At 38.6% G+C, this 20,810-nt stretch overlaps 1 protein-coding gene across 2 annotated transcripts in view; it reads right to left on the bottom strand.

Annotated features, from left to right (window-relative positions):
* Nucleotides 1-17,129, bottom strand: part of LOC113419491 (sodium channel protein type 5 subunit alpha-like) — a 140,364-nt gene extending 123,235 nt beyond the window's left edge. For both annotated transcript variants that reach the window (XM_087947848.1, XM_087947847.1), the window contains exons 1-7: nt 16,656-17,129; nt 14,076-14,142; nt 11,036-11,183; nt 9,342-9,536; nt 7,030-7,218; nt 3,914-4,016; nt 333-562 (exon numbers count right to left, since the gene is read on the bottom strand). In XM_087947848.1, the coding sequence (XP_087803974.1) occupies nt 333-562; nt 3,914-4,016; nt 7,030-7,218; nt 9,342-9,536; nt 11,036-11,183; nt 14,076-14,142; nt 16,656-16,797 (1,074 nt within the window). In that variant the 5' untranslated portion in view covers nt 16,798-17,129. The remainder of the gene's footprint in view (nt 1-332; nt 563-3,913; nt 4,017-7,029; nt 7,219-9,341; nt 9,537-11,035; nt 11,184-14,075; nt 14,143-16,655) is intronic.
* Nucleotides 17,130-20,810: the final 3,681 nt, after the last annotated feature.

Genomic DNA, 20,810 nt, shown 5'->3' with positions numbered 1-20,810 from the left:
TTCATGCCTATAGAAGAATATAATTGTTGTGCTATTTTCTTTTTTCATCTGATCGCCACTTCCAGGGGCACATAATGGGCAGGAAGGCATCAAAAAAAATCAAGACAGCAATTATTAAAACCATCTTAAGTTTTCTTGACTGCTCCTGAAGATGCCCTGGCCAATTCATTATGCAATTGACTGAGTTCAGAGATCTGAGTAGAAGAAAATGAATAATTTAATGCATAATTAATAGGTACATTTAGAGAACCGAGGTTTCAAAAAGAAACGTTTTCCCAGAAAACATAATTATTGGCTGGCATGCACCTTAATAAGAACTTGAATTCACTTACATTATTTCCTTTAGTAACCTGTTCTGGTGATAATGAAAGTTTTTCCAATGCCATCAGCATGGTATTTATTATAATGCACAGTGTAATAAATAGTTCCATTAAAGGATTTATCATTATTTTCTTCAATATATTCTTTATTTGCAACCACAGCGAACAGCACTGCCAAATCAGATGCTTTTTGATAGCTTCTTTCAGGCCGGGAGGTAATTCAAATTTGGATTCTTCCCATTCTGAAGACCAAGAGGAACATGATTATGAGTTATTATTTTAGAACTTAATACAGAATAACAATTTCTGTTTTAACTTTCCAGGTAATCACTGGCACTAATACACATGCTTAACCTGAAAGTGCATCTAAACTAACAAATTAGTATGATACATCCTAGATTTATAATCACTAAGTAGCTTTTCAATGTTAAAACAAATTCCAAAACAACAAAACTACTCTGTTTACTCTGTTGTTACATCCTCTTACCCCCCCTCCTTTAACCTCAAACTATCCACTATTGACCTCACCCCATTCCTAAGAGGTCTGTAAGGGGCGTGCATAAGTGCACCATCGTGCGCACTGTCCCTGTCCTATTGTCCCCAATTATTAGTTCCTATTTCCTGTATTCTTACTCATGTTTATACTTATACCTATTATCTTGTAAGCGATTGACAAATCAAATAAATGAATAAATAAAATATTTACGACCTGGTTTTCAAGTTCCAACATCTGCCCTGGAGTCATATGACACTTTGGGCACTCAGCTGCATATACAGGGTTTTGCAATTCGCCACGGTTATGTGTCCACAATTATGTCCGTGTTTACTTCCAGTTTCTTGTCAAGGCAACCCCATTGTAAGCAATGGGTTTATATAATGACAATAACGTTCACAACTGTTTGCTTAACAACCACCACAAAGAAGATTGTAAGGTCAGATCTGGTCACATGGACTGTTACTGTGGGTTCAATCCAAGTGCCACCTGTAGACTATAGACCAGTGATGGCAAACCTTTTAGTTGTTGCATGCCTGCATTCATAATGCAATGCACACGTGACCCCCCCTGAGCCGCTGCACATGTGCGCACGACCCTTCCACACTCCTGCGCATGCACATTTGGGTCCCCATATGCAACCCATGCCCCTGTGCATGCACACACATGACCACCTTGTGCACAACCTGTGCCCCTGCACATGCACGCATGTCTCGTGCATGCGCCCCACCCCCGTGCATGCACAGCAGATACCTGACAATCAGCTGGCTGGTGGGAGGTGCGCACATGAGCAGTGGAACTGAGCTGCGCCGACGGCTTCCTGAACACGTGCCATAGGTTCGCCATCATGGCTATAGACCATGTTCTTGACAGTTTCTCAACCTCTGGCCCTATTAAGAGGTATGCCTTCAAGTCCCAGAATTCCTCAGCCAGCTAGCCAGACAACCCTGGGAGTGTAAGTCCACATCTTTTAAGAGGGCCAAGGCTGAGAAACTGTCAGGCATATGGAATCAGAATCACACATACAGTGTCACTATTCCGACTGATGAACCCAACCAGAGCAAGCATGTCCAATGCATTCTAATCTCTGAATGTAAAACTTTATTGAATACATCATTTTGGCACTGATGAGGGCAAAACCATATCTAGCTAATTCCCGTGCAAACCCACATAATTAAAGGACAGAATTCTCCCTCCCCCTATTAGTGCAGTCACATTGTCCAATTGAGTGTCATTGTAGTGTTATGAGAAAAAGTCTTCGGTCTTGGTAAACACCTGCCTAAGTGTCCTTTGCTCTCATGGCTCGCCTTCTTAATGTTTGTCCATCTTACTCTTCCCTCCCCTTTGGTTCTGAGAAGCGATATGTTTGCAACAGCATAAATGCGCTTCAAACTTGACATAAAGTACTAGTTCAGAAGATTTATGGCTTATACACAAGAATCTAATCAACTATCAGCACTAAATTGGCACTAGGGAAAAGCCAATGAAATTCAAGAGGGAGGCTGGTCTTGGAGTGCTTGTGGCAACATAAGGATTCCAGGCTAATTCCTGTCTTGACTCCTCTCCAGGCTCTGCTTTGCCTTTTCCAACCAAATGTAAGATTCTTACCCATGCAACAAATTTAAACTTTATTGGACACTAACGAGATAACCAGGGGGGAAGGCCCAGGAGAAGGGAAAACTATCATTTTTGTGCAGGAATATTCAGAATTGGCTTTTCTTACACTGTAATGACTTAGTAAAAGTATTTCTTTCACTGCATATGGAGTTGAGAGTCTTTCTTTCCTCAGTGCCCAAGCTGGGACTGGACTAACAATAATTTTGTTTAGGGGAAATCAACAAGTTCCTTTTAAAGTACTGTAGAGAAGGGGTCCCCAATCTAATGCTCACACAGATCCTACTTGCACTAGCTACTGGCCCCATTTGCATCAGACGCACGCTCAAAGACCTATTTGCGTGTGCGCATGTGCATGTAAAGGTGCATGCCCCTCCCTAGGCCACCAACCCAGAAAGGTTGGAGTACTCTGCTGTAGAGGTATGTAGTACAGTGTTCTGACTCTAAGCTTAGGACCTGGAATAGCGCATTGATCTAAGACATGGGAGATTAAGGTCAGGCCAGAAAGGTGTTTTGTCACACATATTTCAATTTAGCATGCTAGTGGTCACCAATCTGCACACCTAAATCTGCTTGAAAAGCTTTATGGATGTGATAGTCGTAATAATTATTGCTTCAGTTAGAGACAATGTAGTTGTGTTTCTGTTTGAATCCTGGGCTTTTTTGGCTGAATTAGAGGGGAGGACCAGGAGGTGTTAACCAGAGTATGGTTAAAATAATCAAGGTTGTAATATACATGAAAACAGGTGGGGTTACAACAGCATCATTATAGTTGCCATCTTGGCTTTTTTGACCACACTCTGGGTCACAACCTTCTTAGTTTTGTAAATAATACAACACAACAGAAATTTAAATGAATTTTGTACCATGAAAACTTAATTGTTTGTAATATAATAATGGTACTGAAGTTGTTTTGTTGTAAAAAAAAATAGGAGTCGAATTTTCCAAATCATTGACATTTATCTGAAAACCTGCCAGTAGTGAAAGCCAAAAGCTCAGAAAGAAAACCAAACAAACATGTAGCATGGATAGAAGATAATCTTTGTAGCTCAGGGTTGAATTATTGGGGTCCTGACCTTGGTGCTTTTGAGCTAGGTTGTTATTGTTTTTTCTTGATGCTTCATTGCCAAATTAATTAAACATTGCCAAACTTTTCTTTCATACATTTCATTACTAGTTTGGTAATGAAAAGAAAAAAAACCCCAACCAAGTTCAGACACACCAAAGACCCCATAAAAATGTGGTGGAATTATTTTTACAGTTCATTATTAAATATGTGTGAACAAATATTTTGAAAGGACTGAAGGGGATTTCCACAATGGCCTTTGCTGTGACGCTAATACTTTTCGCTTTTTCATTTTCAACAGACAAGGAAGGGGAAGGGGAAGGAAAAAAGAAGCTGAATTATTTTCACTTTTTACCAAGCAATTAAAATAATTTCTGCCCATTATATTTTTGAAAATTATTTTGTTATCTTTTCACTCACCCATAGTTTTGCTAATCACATTGGCAGCACTTGTTAATTTCTGCCTTTGAAATGGGTCATCAAGCATTGTAAGAGGTAGTTGATAGGACATCACCATCTCCTTCTGTGGAAGAAAAAAAAACCCCCCACTTTACTGAATAAAGTGAATGTTTGAACTATTAATGTACCCTTTTATTGAAACATCTCTCATTGAGTGAGTACAGAAGAATAATTTCCTGGAAAAGATCATAGGTTAAGATCCTCTTGAATATGATACAGCTTATTCAAAGTAGTTGATAAACATATGCTTAGTGGTATATTAATTGTCTGTACTTGTTAGAGGTATCACATTATTCCAGGCATTTTGTTGTGCCGAACTAAAGGCCTCACTGTCAACCGTAGTCCTTGACTTACAACCGTTTGTTTAGTAATTGTTTGAGTTAAAACAGCACTGAAGAAAGTGACTTATTACCATTTTTCACACTTATGACTATTGCAGCATCTCCATGATCATGTGATCAAAATGAAGATGCTTGGCAACTGGCAAGGATATGATCCGAGATCATATGATCATCTTTTGTGACCTTCTAACAAGGAAAGCCAATGGGAAAGCCAGATTCACTTAACAACTGTGTTACTACATTAATAACCGCAGTGATTCACCTAACAACTGTGGCAAGGAAAGTGGTAAAACGGGGCAAAAGTCACAACATCTCGTTTAGCAACAGAAATTTTGATTGTGGTGATAAGATGAGGACTACCTGCATTCTGAAAATGAGAAAGAGGGCTAAAAGATCTTCCACAATATTCTTTATATTTTCCAGTTACTTAAAAATCAGCTTGACCTATGATTGGAGAAAGTCATACATCTTTCAGTGCTGACTTCTAGCTGCCCAGAGAAAAACTAAGAATTAGAATTAAGGAGAAATTTTCTGACAATAACAATTAATCAGCGGTGCAGTTTGCCTCCAGGAGCTGTGGGTGCTCCCTCACTTGAAGTTTTCCAGAAGAGGTTGGACTGTCATTTGTCTGAAATTTATAGAGTTTCCTGCCTGAGTACAGGGTTGGACTGAGACCTCCAAGGACCCTTACAACTCTTTTTCTTTTGTTTTGAGAATCTCTTCCTCTGAGATATTGCAGATCTTAAAGCAACAAAAATCACCTCAACCCCATTTTAAACAAAAGGGCAAGAAAAATTTCTAGCACTTGCAGCCTATTCTGTTTAAAAGAATGACTGCCGTGAACGGAACTTGCAAAGTCATCGTTCCTCTTTCCTGTATGGAGATGGGGGGGGGGGGAATAGCTTGCCAATTTGTTCTATTGCCATGTTTATTTTTTTTCCCCAAAGACCTTAAGCATTTTTGGTGATCAGAGCCAGGGAAGAGAAACACATTGTTTAGGATAGCTCTAAGCATTCAGCAGGGATAGGATCTGGGGGAGTAACCATTGCTATGACCTCCACAATCCAGGCAGAATAAAGCACAAAATCATAGCGTTGGAGGAAACCTCAGAGTTCTTCTAGGCCAGCTCCCTACTATCCCAGACCTTTACTTGAAAACCAATAGTGATGGAATACCCACAACCCCAGGAAGGACGTTCCACTACATCACACAGGTAAGTTCTTAACTTACGACCATTTGTTTAATGATGGTTCAAAGTTACGGCAGTGCTGAAAAAAGTGACTTACAACTGCTGTTCTTGCTTACAACTGACCCTCTCGCTTACAACTGTGGCAGTGTTCACAAGGTCATGTCATCAAAATTTGGATGCTTGGAAATTGGCACATATTTGCCCATGGGGGTCACATGATCGCCACTGGCACCCTTCCGGGGGGGAGTGGGGGGGCTTCCAACAATCCAAGTCAAACTGGAAGCCATTCGCTTAACGATGTGATTTGCTTAACGACCACAGCAAAAAAAAAAGTCATAAAATGGGGTGTGACTCACTTAATCGCATCGCTTAGTAACATAACTTCTGGTTCTAATTACGGTAGTAAGTCAACAACGATCAATACTAATGAAATTTCATTTTAAACACATTAAAAAAATAATCACATACTTATTTCAGCATTTGACCTTCCATCCGTTACTGATTACAGGCATTCTTTATTCATAATAAAAATGAGTATGTAGCTGCAGAAATCTAGTAAAGTTAGCATATATTCTGAACTCATTGTTTGCTTGCTTTGATTAAATGAATGTGGGAGGGGGGGAATCAGGCGGAAATAACCAAGCCTATATGGGCAGAATTCAAGCTAACTCTACTTTATTATGTTCTGTCTGTTATACAGGAATCTCCCCAGTCTGTCAGTTTTCCTTTGGGAAAAAAATTACAGTAAATAAGGCTCCAAACCATTCAGGGTGGGCTGGTCCTGGCCCTTCTTAAGGTTGTGCACTGAGTCTAGACTAGCTCTGTGTTGGATCCAGTGGTGGTATTCAATTTTTTTAAACTACCAGTTCTGTGGGCGTGGCTTGGTAGGAGTGGTGTGGCTTGGTGGGCGTGGCAGGGGAAGGATACTGCAAAATCCCCCTTCCCTTCCCACCCCACTAACCTGCTTTCCAGCTCCGTTCTCCTCTGCAGAGCAACCAAAGAAGACCCAGCCAATCAGCTGGGACTCAGGAGGCGGAGAATAGATGGAGGCGGGGCCAGTCAGAGGCGGTATTTGCCGGTTCTCTGAACTACTCAAAATTTCCGCTACCGGTTCTCCAGAACCTGTCTGAACCTGCTGAATACCCCCCTCTGGTTGGATGCCTCCATCCTGCCAGGCTGGGCACATTTCAACATCACCCCTGCACACACAATACTGTGACCAGCATCCTGCCTCTTTTGATCTATCCTGGAGATACTGTTGGGGGGGGGGGAATGCACACGAATGATGAAACGCATTTAGAAAAAGCAGTTGGGAAGATAAAAACCTGAGATAGAAAATAAAATTGTAGTTGGAATAAAACTGTAGGTGCAACTAGATAATGTATTTTTCAAAGTTTTTGTTTTAATTTGACTTACAGATTTATAAATCTATGAAATGAAAATATAGCACTTTGTTGGTTGCCCCTTAAAAACTGTATACTTCAATTTAATGAGCTTGATACATTTTGCACTCTGTTTATGTAAAGATTATAAACGCTTAAACTTACAAGCTCCTTTTGATTTTTATCAGGTGGTGAATAAAACATTGTTTCGTCTTCTCCATAGGTTTTGGATTTTGTGTTTTTGCATTTCTTCTTTCTCTTAAAAGTCCTTTTCCGTTTTTTATTTTCGGATTCTTCACTTGGCCCTTCCGAGTTTTCATTTGACAGTGCCAGGAGACTTTGTGAAACCAGTTCCTGAAACATAATTTTTTTCAGGTATGCATTGTAAGAGGAGGAGTAGCAGCGATAAGTAAAAGAAATACCGATCTTGTAAAATCTGATATGCAACGAAATAAATAAATATGCACACCAATGCCCCAGCAGATGTCAATATCTGGATAATCTTGGAAGGAAAGCAGGGTCAATTTGATTAGGAAAAAATACCACACATGAATAATATGGGGGTGGGGGGTGGAGAGTTAGATAGAGATAGAGATTAGAGATAGATAGAGATGGAGACACACATACATATTCGTATATACGTAGAGAGAGGTGGCTGCTGGATTGAAGATTGATGACAAACACAAACACAAGTGCACTGCTCTCTGCTCTGCATCTTTTGTTATCGTATTGATATATTCTTGCAGTTTTCTTTTTCATTGTTTATTTTACAGTTCCATTATTTTGTTTACTTTCTTTTCATACATACATATGCATACATAGTTTGTGTGTATCACACACACAGAGTCTCCTTCAGCATGACACTAATATTACAGATAGTCCTTGATTTAGCACAGTTCATTTAGTGACCGTTTGAAGCCACAACAGCACTGAAAATAGTGACGTGACCATTTTTCACACTTATGACTGCTGTAGTATCCACATAGTCATGTGATCAAATTTCAGATGCTTGACAACTCATTCATATCTATGATGTTTGCAGGGTCTTGTGGGGGGAGTTATGTGATCCTCTTTTGCGACCTTCTGATAAGCAAAGTCAATGGAGAAGTCAGATTCATTTAACAGCCATGTTACTAACTTAACAACTGCAATGATTCACTTAACAACTGTGGCAAGAAAGTTTGTGAAATGGAGCGAAACTCACATAACATGTGTCTAACCTAGCAAGAGAAATTTTGGGCTCAGTTTAGGTCATGAGTCAACTTACACATCTGTAAACATACACGCGCACACAGTCTCACTCACTAATTTATTTACATTACTTCTTCTACTTTAAAATATTAAGACAGAAAATATTGATTAATAAAGTATACACTTTTAATAATTTTGCCATAGTCCCTACTAGATTAATTGATTCTAATTTCCACATCTACCACTGAACAGATTTTGAGCAATCTATTATTATTTTTTTCCTGATATATTGTGTTAAAGAGCTTTTTGTTTTTAAAGGAAGAGTTGTTGATTTTATTTAATTATTTGTTACTATGCCAACCTAGCAGTTCGAAAGCATGTAAAGATGCAAGTAGAAAAATAGGGACCACTTTGGTGGGAAGGGAACAGCGTTCCGGGCATCTTCAGCGTTTAGTCATGCAGGCCACATGACCACGGAGACATCTTTGGACAGCACTGGCTCTTTGGCTTTGTGACGGAGATGAGCAGCGCCCTCTAAAGCCGGAAATGACTAGCACGCATGTGCGAGGGAAATCTTTACCTTTACCATTTTACCTTTTCCCAAATTCTGTATTTGTATATTACAAGAATAATCATATTTATTAATAAATTTATTTAGCTGCCTATCACTCGTAAAGGCTTTGAGCTGCTTACGGACTTAAAAACACAAAATAACAAAGTTAAAAATACAAAATAACAAAAAACATGACACAAAGAACCATACAGAGAATATTCTTTTAATCAAGAACATGAAAACATATATTAATGATGCATTTCCTTCCTATTTTCATGTCTGCAATAGATTTATTTAGTAGTACAGGTAGTCCTCAACTTATACCACAAATGAGCCCAAAATTTCTGTTGCTAAGTAAGACATTTGCTAAGTGACTTTTGTTCCATTTTACAACTTTTCTTGCCATAATTGTTAAATGAATCATTGTAGTTGATAAGTTAGTAACCTAGTTGTGAAGAGAATCTGTTTTCCCATTGACTTTGCTTGCCACAAGGTCTCAAAAAGGGATTGCATGGTTCCGGGACGCTGCAACTGTCATAAGTGCATGTCAGTTGCCAAGCATCTGAATTTCAATCATATGATCATGGGGATGCTGCAAAGGTCATAACTATGAAAAAATGTCATAAGTCACATTTTTCAGTGCCTTTGTCACTTTGAATGGTTACTAAATAAACTGTTGTAAGCCGGGGACTACCTGTATAGAAATTTGCAGTCCTAAATGTTATTTACAAACCTTTTGTTTCCTCAGCACTTTTTTTGCTTCTTGAAGTAACATTTCCCTTGCCTTTGTTTGTGCTAAGGTTGCTTTATTTTGCTCTTCATATGCCATTGAAACAACAGCCAGGATTAAATTGAAAAGATAGAACGAACACAGAAAGATGATGATAAAAAAAAATATGCTGTAGGATTTTCCAGATGTTCTGATAACCTGTAAACACAAAAATCAGAGAACTTTCTCAAAACAAATATATTAAACCAAGATTTCGTACAAACATGCACATATTGTGAACATTTCAAAGAAGTAAATTTGTTAATTTGATATTGTAAAGATCATATTGTGTCTTATGGTCAAGCTAATGAATTGTGGTAATTAATATATGATAGCTAAATTTGAAAGTGAAAGTTCGTTGCGGGTTTCCAAACATTTTGTTACCAGGCTAGGTAATATCTTACCTAATATGTTACCTAAAGGTAAAGGTTCCTTTCACACATAGGTGCTAGTTATTCCCGACTCTCGGGGGCAGTGCTCATCTCTGTTTCAAAGCTGAAGAGTCAGCGCTGTCCAAAGACGTCTCCGTGGTCATGTGGCCGGCATGACTAAACACCAAAGGTGCACGGAACGCTGTTCCCTTCCCCCAAAGGGGTCCCTATTTTTCTACTTGCATCTTTACATGCTTTCGAACTGCTAGGTTGGCAGCAGCTGGGACAAGTAATGGAAGCTCACTCCATTATGCAGTGCTAGGGATTCGAACTGCTGAACTGTTGACCCTTTCTGATCGACAAGTTCAGCGTCTTAGCCACTGAGCCACCACGTCCCTTGTTACCTAGTGAGGGGCAAATGACATGGGTTTTGTAATGTTAGCTAACATAGATACTTTGTATGTTAATTTTATATTTTTAACATAGTTTTTTTGTATTTAGATTTGACATTTTCTGTCTTAGAAAGGATGTTCAGGGTCATTAGAGACAGGAATTTAGGAATAGCTTTTAACATTCCTAAATTGAAAAGATAAATAGCTGGAGATTATCTCCAGATAAGAAAAAAATTGTTAGTACAAATTGGGGTCTAGTTTATTTCTTTAGTGAAATATAACCAATCTTTTTCCTTACAATTTATGCCCCTTCTAACCTCAGATCTCATTTTAATGAACAGGTGTGATATTATGGGATGCAAATACGTAACATGTTTGACTACTTGTAACTGATTTCCTATGCAAAGGGGAGGTTACTTTTATCCTGTCCAAACAACTTTCCTCTTGCATTTTTCTATAAAAGGGGTTATAAGCTAAAGATCTGGGTTCCCTCTTTGAATGAGAGGAACCTCTTCTGTCTGAATATTCTGATAAGTTATAATAAAATGATCTTCCTTTCTCAGCTTGCCTCATTGGAAAATATGCATGCCAAGGCACAAAAGCCTGAAAAAGCCACATTTGGCTTTACTGATAACAAAAATATTTGGAAACCAACTAACAAGCTCTGAGAACAAACCTTCTCCCTCATCCTATACCCAAGCTACATATATTCACCACTATATCATAGATAAATTTGATAATGTTTTTTATACTGCTGATATGAGACCAATGACCATAATTTAATGCAAACCACAACATTCAAATAGGATATGAAACAACTGCATTATCCCAGCAAATAATGTGTCCTTCACTCTGTTTTGCACATTTCTTACCTTTAGTTATTTGAAAAGTTTACCTGTCTATAGAGACGTTCCCAGCTGTCCTGCGTCATCAATCGAAATAATGACAGAAACGCCCACCCCAAGTGATCAAAACTGGTATATCCAAAATCGGGATTATCTTTATACTTCACACAAACGCTGTTCAAGGGACATTCTGTTTTACTAATGATAAACCAAACATGACACTAGCATTAGTCTTCATTTTTGTTTGTTTTTTAAAAAGGATTTTTGCTATAACTATATGTATCACAGTACAGGTAGTCCTTGAGGGCCAGTACAGGTAGTCCTTGAGGATGGACTTTGTAATACTTGAAACATGCTTTTTGTAATACTGACTGACATGAATTTTCTTGTATTTTAAATTTGCTTTTTCAAATGTATTGCTCACCCCATTCCTAAGAGGTCTGTAAGGGGCATGCATAAGAGCACCAATGTGCCTACCATCCTTGTCTTAATGTTCCCTTTTATTCGTATTTATTTCATGTATTAATAATCATGTTTATACTTATATATATTATCAAATGCATGCTTGACAAATAAATAAATAAATAAATTCCCATGAGACTTAACCTTCAAGAAAAGCCTTCCTGTTAGAAACCAGCACTGGCAGGAAAGCATTCAATATATTGTAGATAACAGTGTCATTTTCAGCATCCATGAACAAAGAAAATACTCAAGCCCAACCTTGGGAAGTATTGAGAATGTAACTTACTCATACCCATTCTGATGTTTTTCCTTTGCAAATGTTTCTTTTGCATTTATTCCAAATACAATGCTTTTTTTTCTATTGCTATGCTCACATATTATTGGATGCTTTAATCCTTAGTGTTGTAACTGGTCAGAAGACTATTTCTAAGCCAATCAGTTTTTGCTTTGAAGTTCTATGTTGGGCTTCCTATAACAATCAATGTAAACTATTTTTCCTCTTTTTCATAGGGAGACTCCACTTTATCAGAGGACTGCAATAAATTGCTTTAAATCAGAGGTGTCAAATTCAAGGGTTAGGGTTTAGTGCTTAGATCTGGTCCGTGAGGCTGGCCTGGAAATAACAAAGGACCAGCCCGTGGTGCCTCTGCTAGCAAAAATGAGCTACGGGGAAATCATGGGCGGCCCCCACGCGACCCATTTTTGGCCTGGATGGCCTCCTGCAGCATCCTGCCAGCCAAAACAGGCCACGGGAGGCCCCCACGTGGCCTGTTTCCAGCCGGCCAAAACAAGCAGGACCGTTTTGCCCAGCAGGGTGTTGTAGGATGATGTCCATCCTGTCTCCTTGTCCCCCCCGGCCGGCCCACGGAGGACAACAACAATGCTGATCCAGCCCTCCAAGAAATCAAAGTTTGACACCCCTGCTTTAAATGGTCTTCCAATTCAGTTGCTTAATGAAAAAGATAAGCTGAGGCAGAACTTAAAGCCAAATTTGGCCCTCATCCTTGATCTATGATTATAATGGAGCCTGGAATTAATCATGCAGGCTGTTAAGCAGATCACCATGTGATTTTGAGGTGGTTGTTAAATGAATTGCTGTGATTATTAAACAAATCCATTATCCACAATGGGTGGGGGGGTTGACAGAAACTGTAAGTAAATGAGGGGAAAAACATTGTAAATTACGGTCACATAACTGTGGGACTATGCAACCGACTATAAACATGGGCCAGTTATCAACTGCCCAAAATGCGACCAAGGAAGGAGGTGAGGGGAGTAGCACTGGAACTTCAAATCCAGTTGTAAGTAGCCCTGGGGAAATCTGTCATAAATTCAAATGTCACTAAGCAATTGGTTGTAAATTGAGGACAACCTATAATAATTTTGAATGTTCTTTTTTTTTAACCTACTCAATGTCCTTTTATTCCAAAAAGGGAAATGCCAGTGCGGCAAATGCTTTTATATAAATTCTGCTTTTTTCTTATATGAGCTCTCTTGAAACTTACAAAACTGTATGTCATAGTTTTATAGCATTAGTAGAGTAAGTCTTTTATAAGATGTCATCAGCATGCCATAACCTTTTGCAGGAATATTGCATGGGTCTCCTTCAAATTTACTCCCCAAAACTTAAAACAACAGAGAATCAATTTGGTTTAGTGATTAAGGCACCAGGTTAGAAAGAGGGAGATACTGAGTCCTAGTCCTGCTTTAGTCATGAAAGTCAGCTGGGTGACTTTGGGACAGTCATTCTTTCAGCCACTTCATTTTCTGCCTTAAGTTATTTGTAAAAACAATAAAGGATACAAGTAAATAAATAAATAAATTGCCTTTGCCTTCTGCTTATACAGTAGTAACTTAATACTCATCGTTAATTGGTTCCGGAGGTGCGAAGGGTATCAAAAATTATTAATATCAACATTTTTTTTCCTATAAACAATAATATAGTGAGTCACAAGACAGCTGACATCAACAAGTTCAAGCTTGTATGTTGAGTACCAAACAAACATGAGCACTGGGACAAAATTTTCATGTCAAAATGCATTGAGTATCAAATTTGATGAGTTTCAAAGCAGTTGACTACCAAGGTACCCCACATTCACAATTTTTCCCTCAATTATCACCAGACAATCACCTAGATTTAACAGATAACAGATAATCAGAGTTGGAAGGGACCTTATAGTTCATCTAGTCCAACCCCCTGCCCAAGCAGGAGACCCTACATCATTTCTGATGAATGGCAGTCTAATCTCTTCTATTTCCTGCTCCACTAGAACACAAGGACTAGTTCAGTTCAATTTTCTGCCTCAAAAAATAGATAAATGGTTGTCCTCCAAGAACCCAATTGCAAGCATATTTATGGGGCCAAGACATCCAACAGCCTCTAAGGCACTTGAAGCACTCCTTTGGCCTCCAGGCCACACTGGCTCTCAATGAGCGCATCTTCCTTACCTCAAAGTTTAAAAGGCCCAGCATTTTAAGAGTATTCCTCTTTTTAAAAAAGGAAGGAAAGAAGGAAGGAAGGAAGGAAGATTACGTAGAATCTTGCCTACCTCCATTACTGTCGCCTCAATTATTCTGAAAACAATTCTATTTTACAGTTAAAATGTTTTAAGAAAAAAAAGTATATACTTAGGATTTAGGCTGAATCCACATAGCAATGGCTCAGAAGTGCTATTGAAATAGTCACCATAATTTTCTGGGGAGAAAAAAAGGAAATATTTCAAAATATCATCCTATCCTGATATGCATGGTTAAAACCATCCATTGGATAACTTCTGTATAAAGAATAATTTATTAGCCTGCAAATAAGCGCTGGCTTAACTTTTAAAAATAAAATCCTTATTTCAGAACCTGGCTTGGGTAGGTAAGTAGAATGAGAGAGATAAAAGGACAACAGGAGGCAGAAAAAAAAGGCAAGATAACAGGAAGACCTCCAAATAATATAGCTGGAGGCATTTCTGAAAAAACAGAATATATCTGATGTATTTCAACAGACTGCTCATCTCAAAAGAAAGGAAAAATATTTACTGTAGATTCACAACAAAAATGGCAGCCTAACTTTTACAGGAAATAGGAACATGCAGGTAAGAAGAGCTATAACTTCCCCTTATCTGTGTTTTATTTGTTGGATAGCTTTACCTTACCTGTCCCCCGTCTCAATTCCAGAAATTTTTCATAAGAAATATGCAATAATTTGGAGCAGTGTATTAAGGCAACATAAGATACATTATGAACACATTTCATTAAGCCTTCTCTGGCACTTCATATATGAAGTCAATAAAAAAATATGTCCAGTGATTTACCAGCTCTGAAACAACAATTTCTGTTGTTTTACATATACAGAGATACAGGTACTCCACAACATATGACTGTAATGGAGCCTACCCAATACAGTTATGTGTTGAAATGGTCATAAAACAGGTTGGTCATATAACCAACTCTATTTTAAAACTTTTTAATAGCAATCATTAAGCAAATCACTATGGTTGCTTAAGTGAATCCACAGTTAAGCTAACACCATAGTTTAAAAAAAAAAGAGTAGTTCACTACAGATGCAGTTTTGCCCCAAACTGAAAGTGCTGGTTTTAAGCAAAATTGTTGTAAAACATGGGTCATGTGACCATGGATGCTGCCATAAACGCATCCATATTGTCAAGCAAATAAAATTTAATCATGTGACCATGGAGGACGCTTGAAACTTCAAATCCAGGTCCTAAGCTCCCTTTTTCAGATTGGTCGTAACTTCAAAGTCGTTAAGCAACAGGTTGTAAGTCAAGGACTACCCGCAAAGGCTTCTTTTGGGAGTTTTCACTGTTCTTGGAATTGGGGAAAATCCAAATGACAATCTTGAGAGTGCTCTCACAAAATCAGGGGTGTGTCTGGAAAGGCAGGGCAAATACTTCTAAATTAAGTCCTGAATTGCAACCACCTTCTTATTTTCATTATATTTAATGCCAAAGAGGGTCCAGAGAATGTAAAGTTTTGGGAAATAATGCTCTGAGACAAACCCCTAATCCCAAGCAGAAATAAATAAACCAAAAAGAAAACTTGTAAAGGTAGTCTAGATTTACAACCAGTCGCTTAATGACTGTTCAAAGTTACAACAGCACTGAAAAATGTGACATGACCATTTTTCACACTTACAACTGTTGCAGCATCCTCATGGTGACGTGATTTGCATTCCAAAGCTTGACTCACATTTTATGACCGTTGCAGTGTCCCTGTGGGGTCATGTGATCCCTTTTTGCGGCCTTCTGACAAGCAAAGTTAATGGGGAAACCAGATTCTCTTAACAACCATGTTAGTAATTGAACAAATGCAAATGTGGCAAGAAAAGTTCGTAAAATGGGGCAAAACTCACTTAACAAATTTCTCACTGAACAACATAAATTTTGGGCTCAGTTCTGGTTGTAAGTATTTCATATTATGCAAAGCACAAGTGTCAACTAAAAATACTTCTTTTTAGTGGTCAGCAGAAAAGGGAGGGAGGAGAGCAGTGCATTCCTTAAAGGCTTCAGATAATTGCTTTGGCAACCGAAGTTTCTGGCGAAAAAAATTATTACTGGAGAGCATGATTGATGACTCTTGGCTATGGATGTGTCTCATTGGTGAATATATGTCCAGGGGATGGGGGGAGACCAGGGTCAAGGGTGAAATGAAGGATGTGTCTCAGAGTCGGCTGCAACCGGGAAACGCCGACATGTCAACTCCTAATGAATCAATATTTTTTTACTCTGAGAGATGCGGCTAGAGACTTGTGATTTGAATGGGGGTGCATGTCAGAGCCCTGACAACAACTTCATAAAAATTTTATGGACCATGATATGGAGAAGAACAAAGTAACAAAATAGGTGTGATCCAAAACCAGAAATAATGGGCATAAAGATGTAAGGAGAAACTCCCAAATGATAAGATCTGTGCAAGATTGGAATAAGGTCTGTTATGGGTTCTCCATCTCCAGTACAAGTATGACTTAGGGAAAAGGTTTGTAGAGTGAGAAAAAAAAAAAAAAAAAACCAAGGCTGCCTTGACAGCACCACAGTTCTATGATTTTATACTTCTTAATTTACAGCTCATTTTGTTAACTAAAGTGTTCAGCATATGGTTCACAAATAAATGGTGTTAAACAATACAGTTATAAATACAATAAATAATTTAAAACAGGTATCACAATAAAGCTTACCAAAAGACAGGAAACTTATACATTACCTGCATCCTTTAATAAACAATCAGTTTTGTTGAGGTTTTCAGTGAGAAGCGAACAGGGAACACATTTATGTCTTAAGTTACCCATGAAGAGCTGAAGACCAACCAATGCAAACACAGCCAAGAAGAAAACCGTCAGCAACATCACATTTGCAAGTTTTTTTACCGACTGAAGAAGGGAAGATATAATGATCTTCAAGCCTATGGCAGAGGAAGCATCAACGTTATTATATTTCTGAGTTCTATAATCTCCCAGGATTGGAAACAGGCACCTAACATTACAACCACCATTAAAAAAAACACACACAACAAAGAATGTTCTTTGTGAACATTCCTGAACTCAGAAAGTTCAGACTGTCCCAGGAGTTGTTGATACAATTCTGCAGAGGAATTATTAAGTCTGTCATCTGTACTTCTATAACTTTTTGTACAGCAACCAAATAAGACAAGTACAGATTTCAGAGGATAATTAGGACTCCAGAAAAAACAATTGCCACCAACCTGCCTTCCATTGAGGACCTGAATACTGTAAGGGTCAGAAAGAGGGCTGAGAAAATATCTACAGACCCGTCACACCTGGGCATAAACTGTTTCGACCTCTCCCCTCAGGACGCTACTATAAAGCACTGGATGCCAAAACAACTAGACACAGAGACAGGTTTTTTTGTGTCCGTTTGCGCCATCCCTCTGCTCAACACCTAATTCCCACAGTACTTATGTCTTATGTCTAAGTATATTTACCCATGTAGTATGGCTGCATTACTATTATCTTTCTCATCTGTTCCACTACCTTCTCTTATTGGTGTCATTATGATTATTATTGTTTTGATATCATGATTATTATACTTTGTTGTTTTGCATACTGAGAACTTATTTCTTGTGTTTCTATCACACTTGGCCAATAAATGTATTCTGTTCTGTTCTACTCTACTCTATTCTAGTCTACCCTACCCTACCTATTCTATTTCTACTCTACTCTATTTTCTAGAGCATGATACTATGAGATAAAAACTACAGAAGATTAATAAAAAGATTAAAATCCTTATTCATGAAGCTGCATGACAACCTGTGTGTGTGTATTTGTATGTACAATAAATAAATAAACAATCTGCTTTTGAAAGTGCGTTTAGATTTACAACCATGAGATTTGCTTCATAGCCAGGTGAAAAATAAGGTCCGTTTATGTGGTGTATCAACTTATAACGATAACAATGTACTGTATTATCAGAATTCCAGTCCCAATTGTGGTTATAAGTTGAGGACTACCTGTATATTAGTTTTCTTGTTAAGATTCAAATTTGAGTTAGCTCTTTAACTTCTGGTGCCTCTTTAAGTCCATTTAAGCATGACACATTCTGGACAAATTCTGAATACACACTCATTCTTTTTTTTTTTCACGGCATAATAAGTGCTTCTTGATTATCATTACCAAGGTTTGAAATTGGGGATTAAATTCCAGGTTTCCAAGAACAACATAAATTTTATCAGGCAGAAATAGAGCAGGTTAGCTCTGTGTTAAAGTGGACCAGTTCATTTTTCAGTAAGACTGTTTTACAATTATTTTGATATATGTTCCTATAACGTAGTCTTTAAATCCTTAACAGGTAGGCAGTTTGTAAATTTTGTATATTAGCAATAAAAACTGCTGCGTACTTACCTGGAATTACAGAAACTGCCTTTAAAGTTCTCAGAATCCTGAAAATTCGGAGAGCTGAAATGCTGCCAAATTTTTGATTGAAAGCTACATATCTGCATAAAGATACCATAATATTATAATATAATACTTTGCAGAGCTGTGAGTTGAATAGAATAGAAATTTAATAAATTATGATGGCTGGTTGCAAAGTTTGCCAGATGACTAGACTGGATTTGGCATGTTTTATCCACCTATTAAGTCCTTCCCAAGAACCAAGGCAGATGTTTTCCAGTGATATGTGCATTCCTGTCAGCATCGGCTACTGAAATGTGTGGGTTTGGACCACAAAGATAACAGACTAATTTCCAAACATCCTCAATGCAATTGTTTTAGTAGCAGAATAACTTGGGCAGCTGCTGTCAGTCCAAGCAGACAAAGTTGGACTGGGTGAATGTATGAAAATACTCAGGGCAGAAAAGCCTGCAAATGCTACTACCAAATGAGAGGGCAAATTACAGGTCTTTGCTATTATTATATAGCTTAGAGAGCCAATTTGGTCTAAGGGTTAAAATACCAAGGTAGAAACTGGGAAACTGGTAATTCTAGTCCCGCTTTAGGCATGGAAACTGGCTGGGTGATTTGGACCAATCACTAGGAAAGTGAGAGATTTAGTCCCGCCTTAAGCATGAAAGCCAGTTGGGTGATTTTGGGTCAATCTGCAGAGAATTGTGAGTTTTAATCCCGCCTTAGGCATAATAGCTAGCTGGGTGACTTGGGCCCAGTCCTTCTCTCTCAGCCAGTGGTGGGATTCAAATTTTGTAACAACCGGTTCTGTGGGCATGGCTTAGGTGGTGGGTGTAGCTTGGTGGTCATGTGACAGGGTGGACATGGCTTGGTGGTCATGTTATTGGCTGGGTGTGGCCAACTCAACATCACTCACATCGAGGCACACATCTCCTTGCCTGGCCTCTCAGTCGTAAGTGTGAAAAATGGTCATAAGACGCTTTTTTCAGTGCCATTGTAACTTTGAATGGTCACTCCACACAAGCAAAGTACCAGAAAATGAGGGGGGAAAAACTCCAGAGAAGTTCCAGAGACAGGAAGTCTAGTCCTGCCAAGAATGTAATAAGGGTTAACGGAGAGGCAATTTCTGTAAGCAACACCAGAATGTTTCCTTTCTGCCTTCCTTACAGGATTAGCCCAGTAATTTCTTCTAACAACTGGTTCTCCGAACTGCTTAGAATGTTAACAACCGGTTCTAGCGAATAGGTGCAAACTGGTAGAATCCCACCCCTGCTCTCAGCCCAATCTACCTCACAGGGTTGTTGTTGGGGGGGGGGAGAAAAAGGAAAGTATGTTGGATATATTCACTGCCCTGTTTAATAAAGGTGGGATATAAATAATAAACAAGTAAATGTAAGCAGAATGCTCCAGGGTCAACTTCTGGCTGCTCCAGGAAAGAAAGTGATTGAAGACTTTGTAAACAAGTAACTGTAAAGAAGTCATTACGGTATAAACAATGCTGGTGGATAATTAACCTGTGAAATTCAGTACACAGGATGGGGTAATGGTCATTTATTTGGTTGGCTTTAAAAGAGAATAGGTCTATCAAGGTCTTTCAGCCTTGAAGACTCAAGTACAGGCAGTCCTCAACTAACAACAGTTCATTTAGTGACCTTTCAAAGTTTCAATGGCAAAAAAATGAAAAAAGTGACTTATGACCATTTTTCACACCTATGACCATTGCAGCATCCCTGTGGTCACGTGGTCAAAATTCATGCGCTTGGAAACTAGTTCATATATATGACTGTTGTAGTACCCGGGGATCATGTGATCATTTTTTGCAACCTTCTGACAAACGAAGTCAATGGGGAAGCCAGATTCACTGAACAACTGTGCCACTAACTTAACAACTGCAGAGATTCACTGAACCCCTGGGGCAAGAAAGGTTGTAAAAATAGGCAAAATTCACTTAACAACTGTCTCACTTAACAACAGAAATTTTGGACTCAGTTGTGGTCATAAGTCTAGGACTACCTGTATCATCCAGTAGGGGACAGCATGTACCCAAACACCCAGTTGCAGGAGAGCAATGGAAGGAGAATGGCGGCCCTCCTGGTCCTGCTTATCAACACTTCAGAGGCTTCTGGTTGGCCATTGTGATAAATATGTATTTGATTTAGAACCTGCCACCCTCAAAATGCTCAATATTGATTAAGATGGGCCATTGCCAGATTCAGTACACTTCTTACATTCTTAGGGACAACAATCTTGTCAAAACAAAATTGGCTAGTGTGACCCACTGTCGTTGGGGTGGAGGGGGGGGGAGTTGGTTTTTGTTTTTCCCAAATTTTGTTCTATTGTACTTTACTAATTTATTCGATTCTTTTTGTTAGTTCTTGTTATTATTTTTATTTTTTTGTTTTAAATATGATTTTACATTGTGTAAGCTGCCTTGAGTCGCCATGGGTGAATAGGCGGCAATATAAACCAAATAAATGAATCTGAGCTTCTTCTGAAAG

The sequence above is a fragment of the Notechis scutatus genome, chromosome Z (assembly GCF_049901735.1).
Source record: "Notechis scutatus isolate UNSWTSFEM ecotype Mainland chromosome Z, rNotScu1.2, whole genome shotgun sequence".
Lineage (NCBI taxonomy): Eukaryota > Metazoa > Chordata > Lepidosauria > Squamata > Elapidae > Notechis > Notechis scutatus.
The sequence above is the reverse complement of the archived record's forward strand: the minus strand, read 5'-3'. Positions and strand labels throughout refer to the sequence as shown.